Source organism: Otolemur garnettii, unplaced genomic scaffold (assembly GCF_000181295.1).
Source record: "Otolemur garnettii isolate 467f Iridium unplaced genomic scaffold, OtoGar3 scaffold00007, whole genome shotgun sequence".
In the NCBI taxonomy this organism is placed as follows: domain Eukaryota; kingdom Metazoa; phylum Chordata; class Mammalia; order Primates; family Galagidae; genus Otolemur; species Otolemur garnettii.
Window position 1 is genome coordinate 19,748,443 of NW_003852402.1, and position 9,878 is coordinate 19,758,320.

Below are 9,878 nucleotides of genomic sequence, written 5' to 3' on the forward strand. Positions count from 1 at the left end.
TTGAGCTCAAGTGATTCTCTAGCCTCAGCCTCCCAAGTAACTGGGACTACCAACACCTGCTACAATATCCCACCATTTTTTGTTGCAGTTGTCATTATTGTTTAGCTGGCCCGGGCCAGGTTCAAACCCACCAGCCTTGGTGTAGGTGGCTGGTGCTGTAACCGCTGTGCTACGGCGCTGAGCTCTATTCATTTATTTTTATGAAGCACTGAAAACTCGAGTATAGGTATCACACTGTTAGGCAATGGGGAAGGGGAAGGTGGGTTTCTTGGCTTCTGCTATCTGGAGACATAAGACAGGTATGTACAGACCAAGTGAGGAATAACATAATGAACCAGAAGTGTCCCAGTGAGTGGGGTGTGCTGTGAAGATTTTTAAAGATCATTAATTGAATTGTTTATGAAAGAAATTCAAAGCACAGTAAGTATATCCCTTTTTACTCTTTTTTGGATCAACATAATTTAATTGTGCCACAGAAATTTAACTACAGGTTCAAGTGTGCCATGAGATAAAATAAGGTTGAAAAACACTGCACTAAGTCATCAAAGGAAGGATAAATATGTTTCAATTTTGCACTGTATATGTAGATTTATAGAATGTTTTCCATTAAAAAAATCAGCTAACAGAGGCTCAGCACCTATAGCTCAGCAGCTAGGGTGCCAGCCACATATACCGGAGCTGGTGGGTTTGAACCCGGCCTGGGCCTGCCAAACAACAATGACAACTCCAACCAAAAAATAGCTGGCATTGGGACAGGCGCCTGTAGTCCCAGCTACTTGGGAGGCGGAGGCAAGAGAATCGCTTAAGTCCAGGAGTTTGAGGTTGCTATGAGCTGTGATGCCCCAATACTCTACCAAGGGTGACACGGTGGGACTCTGTTTAAAAAAAAACAAAATCAGTTAACATAAAATTCAGCCAGTTCAAAGATTAACTCCCCTTGTTAACTATTAATATTTAAATAACACAGTTATCCAAATAACTACTTTCCTGAGAGATCTAGGCAGCCTACGTAGTTTTAGTGAGGATCATAGTGGAGTAGGAGATTTCTAATAGTCTAGTCTTATGAAGATTCAGAAAGTTAAGTAGATTAGTAAATCCTCAAAATCTGGCATATTCATTATGCCTTATACATGGTGTCTGTAAAATTTTTGTGCAATTGACCATTTAAAACCACACACAAACTTTATGGACACCCTGTATTGAAAATATTCTCTCATCAAGATTAGGACAAAACATTCTAAGACAAATGCAAAGACAGTATTTGGCTAAATTGTTTGTCTGTTTTTGTGTCATTCATCTAGCAAACATTTGATTTCTTACGAAGTCCCTTAGAAATTTTCCCCTGCATTCAAGATCCCCGCACTCCGCTATGTGATACTTCTTATTATATGAGAAAATACAACAGAATTGCAGAGGAGCCAGCTGAAAATATTCCATGTGCATAAATTTATTTTAAATTTTATTGCATCACATTAAACAAGCATTAAACATGGCTTCATGTTGATGACTATTTAAATGTGAAAAGTTGTCATTCATGTCCGTACTTTTTGGCTATTTACAAGTAAGGAATTTCTATGTACTTTATATATCTCTGTCCTTGTATGTACATATGTAAGAATACATGACTATACATATGTACACACAGAAATACATCTATGGCCATCCACATAGTTATAGATATGTCGTATAGAATAATCTGTTCAGAAAGATCTGAAATTAAAAAAAAAAAAGGAAAGAAAAAATTGTAAACAGGGTCTTGTCTGTGTCGTGGATGACGTGGAATTAGGACCATATGACGACATTCTAGGAATGTGTGTCCAGATGTCCAAATACCCTTTTTAGCCCAGTGTCTGTAAAATTCACACAGGATAGAATGCAAAAAAGGTAGCAAACAGGCTGAAAAACAGGCCCAGTATACAAGTTCCCCTTGGTTTTAAAAACTTGAGAATGGAACTGCCCATAATGTGCATGCTTGCCTGGTCGAGAATGGTCTATGGATGCATAGCAGTTGTGTGCTGGACTGCAACGTGGTTTCCCAGCAGCTCGGCTCCAATGCCAGTTCCCTCCTGGGTGCTGGCCCCCTGCGGCTGCCAGTGTCTGCAGCATGCAGTGTGGTTGCATCTCAGTCATTCACTCGAATGTGCTTTTGCACAGCTGGGAGAAGTAAACAGGATTCAGGTCCTTTGCCTAGAGAGGAACTATCACCTAGGAAGAGGAAAGAAGGCGTTAAGAACCTACGTGGACACAATGGCTCCACAGTATGATGTCTGATAGTTTGTACTTACCATCATCAAAGGCAGTCAAAGAATTTATAACCCCAAACTGAGTCAGGTATGGTATAAACATTATTATGCCTGTTTTACAGATGAACAGACTGAGGCAGAAAACCAGTGTGGAACAACATGATATCCTGCCCATTGCTGGGGGAATAGAGACAAACAGGCAAATGATAAACTTTGAAGCAAAAACTAGAAATAGGCCAGGGCCAGGGGCTGATGCTTCTGATCCCAGCACTTTAGGAGACTGAGACAGGAAGATTGCTTGAGTCTAGGAGTTCGAGCCCACCCTGGGCAAGACAGCAAGACCTTGTTTCTAGAAAACAAAACTTAGCTGAGTGTGGAGGTATGTGCTTGTGGTCCCAGCTACTTGGGAAGCTAAGGCAGGATCAAACCAGCTCTTGAGCCCAGGAGTTCGAGGTTACAGTGAGCTATGATTGCATCGCGTGACAGAGTGAGACTCTGTCTCTAAAAAACCCCAAACAAACTAGAAATAGCCTCCTTGGGAAGAAAGTAGCTAGCAGTGGGGAGTCCAGAAGAAACTCCCAAATGGTTATCAACCCTGCAGTCCAGGACATCACCCAGCTGGGGATACTGCCACGTTGTACTTTGGTCTCTGGCCCCTGGAGCTCCCAGGAACAATTCTCTTTGCCAATGTCTGCCTCCATGCCACTAAAGCCTCTGGATACAGTAGGTCTTTCTCCTCCGAAGACTGGTAAGAGGTGATCAGAATGGGCATAGGGGCCAGAAGCTTGGAGCAAATCAGAGAATCCCAGAAGGTCAAAGCTGGCAAGGTGTTTAAAGTATTGTTTAGTCCAACTTCTTCACTTTTGCATATGTGAAAACTGAATCCACATGAATGCCCCAGATCATACAGATAGAGACTGGAAAAGCCAGATCTAGAATCTGGAGGTCTACAATATGATACCCAGCAGTGATACAAATCCCGCCTGGGATCCTACAGCTTACTTTATAGCTTAGTAAGCATCTCCCATACATTCTCTTCCTTGATCTGCACATGGATTCTGCCCAATAGGTAAGCTCAGAAAAGTTAAGGAATTTTCTTGGCCCAAATCACATAGCCAAATAGCAGATCTGGGAAATAAGAAAATTACCAAGTAGCAAAACATTTCTTGCCTTTAGTGCAGTCAAGGTCTACTCTGCAACTGAGAGCAAAGCTAGTATTCAACTACATACGACTTTTAGCCTTGTGAAGTCTTGCTTATTTCCTCCAAACACACCCTCATATCCACCTCGTGAGAACCTTTTGAACTCCAACACGGATCTGGGTTGAGACAACTTTACTAATGTAACAACGAACATTTCTACAGATATCGCTGGATCTTCACCCACAGGAAAAGTGAAAACCATACTTCTTTTCTATGTGTATATCTTACATTTTGGGGGGACGCCAAATTTTGAAAAATGTCTTTGAAGTTTTCCATGAAGTGGTGAAGAAAGAATTAAAGGGCAAAGGAGGGAAAATGAAATTCAGTATTAAAAGTAGACTCACAGGGTGGTCCCCGTAGCTCAGTGGGGAGGGCACTGGCCACATACAGGGAGGCTGGTGGGTTTGAACCTGGTCCGGATCAACTAAAACAACGACAACTACAACAACAAAATCACCGGGTGTTGTGGCAGTCACCTGTAGTCCCAGCTACTTGGGAGGTTGAGGCAAAAGAATCACTTGAGCCCAAGAGTTTGAGGTTGCTGTGAGCTGTGATGCCACAGCACTCTACCCAAGATGACAGCTTGAAACTCTGTCTCAAAAAAAAAAAAAGTAGACTCACAGAATATTAGAATGGAGAGCTCACGACACAGGCCAAGAGAAGTTGAGTGATGGTGACCTAATCATTGACTTGCTAGAAAGAAAGTTCAGAATAACTTTCTGATGGTACGGGTGGGATTATTATGGAACTTTCTTACAATATATTCCATGTCTATTGAATACATTGAATGTCTGTTAATTGAATATGCATTTAATGGGAGTTCGGTGCCTAACTCTGTCAAGGTAGTTGGATGGATAAAATAATAATCCATAGAGCTTTCTCTAAAGATGCTTACATTTTGCTGGGGAATCCTGATAACTATTGGAACATCATAAATTAATGATACAAATCAGCATACATGTGGTTACTGCATACTGAGGGCCATAATCAGAGACCTTTAGAAGTGAGTCTCAACAGGCTGATGAGGAAACTCTAAAAGGAACAGCGTGACCCAGATCAGCCTAGAAGGAAACAGGAGGTGAATGGTGGAAGGAAAGCCCTGGTGGGTAAGAGGCAATGCTGACATCAGAAAGAAGGGGTGTGCTTCCCTGGGGATATCAAAGGGAACAGTCGGCTGGAGAAGAAGGGAGAGAAAGGTTTGTTTCAGGAACACGTAGGTCAACTCATGGAGACCCTGACTGCCAGGCCAGAGGCTGGCGAGGAGGCAGAGAAGAGATTCAAGGTGAGAGGAGAAAATCAAGCTATATTTACAATTATTAAAGAAAGAAACGAGCTGGTCCCTGAGGAGTTAATTTTAACCCTTGTTTCAGCGTCAGTGGCAAGCTTTGTTTTCGGGAGTTTACAGCGCCCTCTCTCAACCTTGGAGTGGGGTCAGGCCACGAGTGCCCCTCTTACCTCCCTGGTCACGGCCACTCATTGTGATGTGCTTTTCCGTTTTTCTTCCTCTCCTTTCGTTCCTTCTGGAGACGTTCCAGTTCCGCTTCATACATCATCTCCTGAATCAAGTACTTCTCTCTTCTCATTCGATCCCTTAGGTCTTTTGGGAGGTCTGGGATCAGATATGAAATGAGGTGCTTTATACAAAATACGAGGTGCTAAAAACACAGAGGAGAATGCGACAGATCAGATCTATTATCCATCTTTAGCCCGAATGAGCTTTGGGAGTTGGCTCAAGAAGGACGTGGAGCCCTAGGGAATCTGGAAAGTGGGATGAGTCCAGGGGAGATGTATATAATGGAAGATGATCAAAGGGTAGGGGAGGCCTGAACTTGGTCTGATGACACCACCAAGGGAATAAGAAGAGGGTCAGGAAGGAAGATGGGGAGGAATGGTTCCATAGTTCAGAACCGTGGAACTATACTGCAGACTCAGAAAACCCAGCTGTGAGTCCCAGCTCAGTAGCTTTTACTGTTTAAGAGCTGGCTGTCTAGCTAAGGCTGAGTTGCTTAACTTTTCTCAGCCTCATTTTGTTCATCTATAAAATGGGTATTATAGTGAGAATTAGAAGAAAACGTTTAAAAATGGTTCGTAGACTGCCAAATGCTTTACAAATCTTCAGTGTGCAAATTATCAATGGGCCCCGGGAAATGATCATGTCAGGAAGAAACATTTTTCTTTCTGGTAAGCTGTCACAAATTGTTTACCTGAAATATCAATAGCTGGAAGTCTGGATTTGTTATCATTTCTGTTTAACTATATCATGATAATCAATAAAGTACCAGATGCAGATGACAATTTAAAGCCCTTATAATTCTAAAGTACTGAAGACTAAATTATATTCAAATGATATTGCTAAGTATTCTGAATTTTATATAAAACTGGATGGCACATGGTTCTGCCAAGTAAGAGGCTCTTCTGTATATTTCTAGTATCTTAAAATAGTCATAATAGAATATTGAAAAAAAGCAAAAAGTTTGAATTCAAAAGCCAAATAATAACATACTTGACCCATTATTTTATTTTGTCATTTTTTTATTTACTCTTTTATTTTTAGTTTTTTTGAAAAATGTTAAAACAGTGATAGGTTAAAAATATCTCCTTTAGGCCAGGTGCGATGGTTTGCACCTATAATCCTAGAACTTTGGGAAGCTGAGGAGGAAGTATCACTTGGGGCCAGGAGTTGAAGACCAGCCTGAGCAAGAGTGAGACCTTGTCTCTACAAAAAAAACAGAAAATTAACCAGGCATGGTAGCTTGTGCCTGTAGTCCCAGCTATTTGGGAGGATAAGGGAAGAAAATCACTTGAACCTAAGAACTTGAGTCACAGCGAGCTATTATATGGCCACTGTATTCTGGCCCAGGTGACAGAGAGAGATCCTGTCTCATTATGAAAAAAAAATCTCCTTTTGATCTAGCATAGAAACTATGGATGAGAAGAAGGAAAACAAATCTCCTTTGAAGAGAGTCACTGGTAGGCTAATTTCCAGGGAAGACCAGCTTCATATTGTTTTCTCTTGGTTCTCTGGAGCGAATTAAAAAAGCAGTGAATAGTCTCAGAGACCTCTTCTGGTCTAAGCCAGGTAAACTTGACCTTGCATTAATCTGGCTTCCATCAAGTGACAAGTGATGAAATCTCCATTGATGACTAGAGTTATAGAAATGTAAACTATTTATATAGAAATGTTCTTAAAGACCAAAAGGAAATAGATAATATGCTGTTATTGACATATGATAATGAAAACTCCTTTTTGTGCTCGAGTATAAGGAATGTCATAATGTTATACAACCAGAGGTACCACTTGTCATATCTAGTCCAATGTTTCCTGGACTTTGGTCCTAGCACTACCCTAGAATGCTTGTCACAGACATGATGTATCAGAATCTCTGGGATGGAAAAATGTAGTTCCAGAACTATGTTTAGAACTAAGTTTAAGAACTATGGCCCTAGAGTATTAAATTTAGGACCAATGAGTTCTGATTTGCTCATTAACAACCAACAATGGACTTTTAAACATTTCTTAGAAAATTAGAATACTCCATTGAAGAAAAAGAAAGAGAAGATGAAAGATAAATTACATAATACGACTATACTACTTCTAGATACTTCTTAATCGTATTTTTTAATACGATACTTGATAATCGTATTCAAAGTCCCTGCCACTTACTTTTATTCATTACTCGTAGTGACTTCATTATATTAAAGGAAATACAGGAACTGGTTGAGAAAACGTACCTCAAACACAATGATAAAAGCCAGTCGAGCTGCGAGGACATGCCAGAACTGCAGCGTGTAGCCATAGGGCACCAGGGAATGAGGAGGGTCCCGGTAGTCCCGGTATCTACGAAGACGCAGGAGAGTTCACAGTTGCACAATAAACACTGATTTTTCTAACTCCCAAGGACCGTCCATTCCCACTATGGAGTCCCCATTCCATGAGAGAGAAGTCTGGACAGTTTCTCCATACTAGACATCTGTTGTTTTCCTTGTCTAGTATTTCTTCTTCTGGTAAAAGAATATCTCTTCTCCCCTAGGGAATCATCCATGTGGGTTGGACAGGGCTTGCCCCTGCCGCTGACCCCAGCTCAAAAGATGAGCCAGGTAAGGCAGTGCAACTTCTCACCAGGACTTCTGCTAGAACTTAGTGACTTACCACTAAACCCACAGAAGGCAAAAGCCTGCAACAGCTGGTGGCCATTGCAACCTGCACATGGAGAGTGAGCCTGCTTGAGAAGGAATTCAATAGAGCCAAGAAGAGCCAGCAGAGAGTCAGTGTCCTCTGGTCATTACTAAAGTTCCTATCACCCCTTAACTCTCCCACTTACCTAAACTCATACATTTCTTTTTGTTTGAGTCCATTGACAGTAGATTTCCACCACTTGCCACAAAAGTCCTTCCTCACCTATCTTCTAGCTGTCACTTCTGTGTCAGCATCAAATTGCACATTTGTTCACTGAGCACCTGCTTACTGGGGGCCCAGTCACCATCCTAGAAACTTTAATCCACATTACCTCATTTTATCCTTTGAATGAACACTAACATTATCACAGGTGGGAAAACAGAAAAGGGACGTGCCTCGTATCAGTTTCCATATATTTGAACCCAATGTTCTTTTGATTAGCTCCAAAAATGTAGAACTAGAGAAATATTGGTTATTCCAGTAGTTCTGCTGTGAAGACATACCAATTCCCTTGACTGAATAAAAGTTATGATTATTCAAGTTCTCATGCATGATGCTGCCTGTCCTCAAGGTTGGCACTGATTTGCTTAGGAGGATACAAGATAATTTCCTGTATGCAATATCTTTGAAGCATAAAACAAAATACAAGCTGTCACCATTTTCCTCATCATCATGATCATCATTTTAATTAATAATAACGTATCATGATTACTTTGTCCTTAAAGTGATATTTATCACCAGTACCTGGTGCTGAAATTAAGAATCATCCAGTTAGTGCCTTAAAACTGCTGGCTCTCTACGGGTTAAGTGTCTAAAACACTGTTCTTTCTAATAGATGGTTATGTCATCTGCTCTTGTCATGAGTCCAATAACTAGGCATGGAATTTTAGGAAGAATAATTTCATTCTGGGCTACAAGTCTGCATGGACTATTGCAACCTCCATTTTCTTTTTGCAGAGTACAGCCAGTTAAGAACCAAAAATGTTGTTTTATACCATTACGATAACAAATGGAATTCCTTTATTCATCTTTAGCTATCTATATTTTAGATAAAGCCCAAGTAAATATTCTAGAGGGATAATAGCAGTATGTTTTTCATTTTATATAGGGTTTGTCTTTTTGTTGTTAATTTTTAGATTTTGAGACATGATGTCACTCTGTTGTCCCAGGCTAGAGTGCTGTGTCATCATAGCTCACAGCATCCTCAAACTCCTGAGTTCAAGGATCCTCTGCCTCAACCTCCTAAGTAGATGGGACTACAGGTGTTTGCTACAATGCTTTGCTAATTTTTCTATTTTTAGTAGAGACAGGGTCTCACTCTTTCTCAGGCTCTTAAACAGGCTGGTCTCAAATTTCTGAGCTCAAAGAGCTCTGCGCCCCCCTCCCCCACCAGAGTACTGAGAGGACAGGCCTGAGCCACCATGCCTGGCTAGTATATAGACTTGGTTTGATTAGACAAAGGTATATTTATAAAAGGAGGGACTTGAAATTGTTTCTGGAATCATTTTTACTGATTCCTTACACTTCTTATACAACAAGGCTCACTAATGCTGGGAATTCTCTTCTGGACATCAGTTGTCCCCATAAATAACATTAGTCTCTTTGTCTCACCCTTTTCTAAAATTCTAGCCGCTTACTCCTTTCTTCTCTGAGTTTGCAGATGACTGTTGGCAAGTAGAGCTCTCAGTTCACGCTTGGCCTATCCTCGACCCCACTGGTCTTTTCCATCAGGCAGAGATTTGGGAGAGGGCCATGCTGGGATGTCATGTGTACCCTGCCTTTCTGCTTTTGATGTGATGCTATTTATTTGCAAAACAACTGTGGTTGTTCTCTGGAACTTGTACAGAGAAAACACCTTCCTCTGCCGGCTGCTGCAGAAAAAGCCATGAAGCTAAGTTTCAAAGCCATTAAAGTCAGTTTTTCTCCTTTAATCTTTCAGTCCAGGACGTTCAAAGACACTAAGTTATCTGGTGGCTTTAATGTTGCGGGGAAATTTTGTCAAGTGACTCAAGAGTTGTTTTTTGAAAGTGACACTTAATTTCCTGGTTTTAATTTTATATGTGGGAGGGCAGGGTTTTCCCTTTTGGCTTAAGTCAGTACATTCCCTAAAGCTTCTTCTAATTCTTGAGGAATAGAGAAATGGGTGACTGGCCTGCAAGGATTATTTTCCTAGCACCATGTATACGAGGTTGAACAATTAGGTTTGTGAACTCATCCTAGAAAAAGTGCTCTCTCTCTCTCTCTCTCTCTCTCTAT

General features: G+C 41.0%; 1 protein-coding gene across 1 annotated transcript in view; it reads right to left on the reverse strand.

Annotated features, from left to right (window-relative positions):
- Positions 1-1,419: 1,419 nt before the first annotated feature.
- The window catches only part of ANO4 (anoctamin 4), a 169,950-nt gene continuing 161,491 nt past the window's right edge, over positions 1,420-9,878 (reverse strand). The window contains exons 25-27 of the mRNA XM_023509298.1: positions 7,178-7,283; positions 4,901-5,100; positions 1,420-2,205 (exon numbers count right to left, since the gene is read on the reverse strand). Coding sequence (XP_023365066.1) covers positions 4,909-5,100; positions 7,178-7,283 — 298 coding nt within the window. The 3' untranslated portion in view covers positions 1,420-2,205; positions 4,901-4,908. The remainder of the gene's footprint in view (positions 2,206-4,900; positions 5,101-7,177; positions 7,284-9,878) is intronic.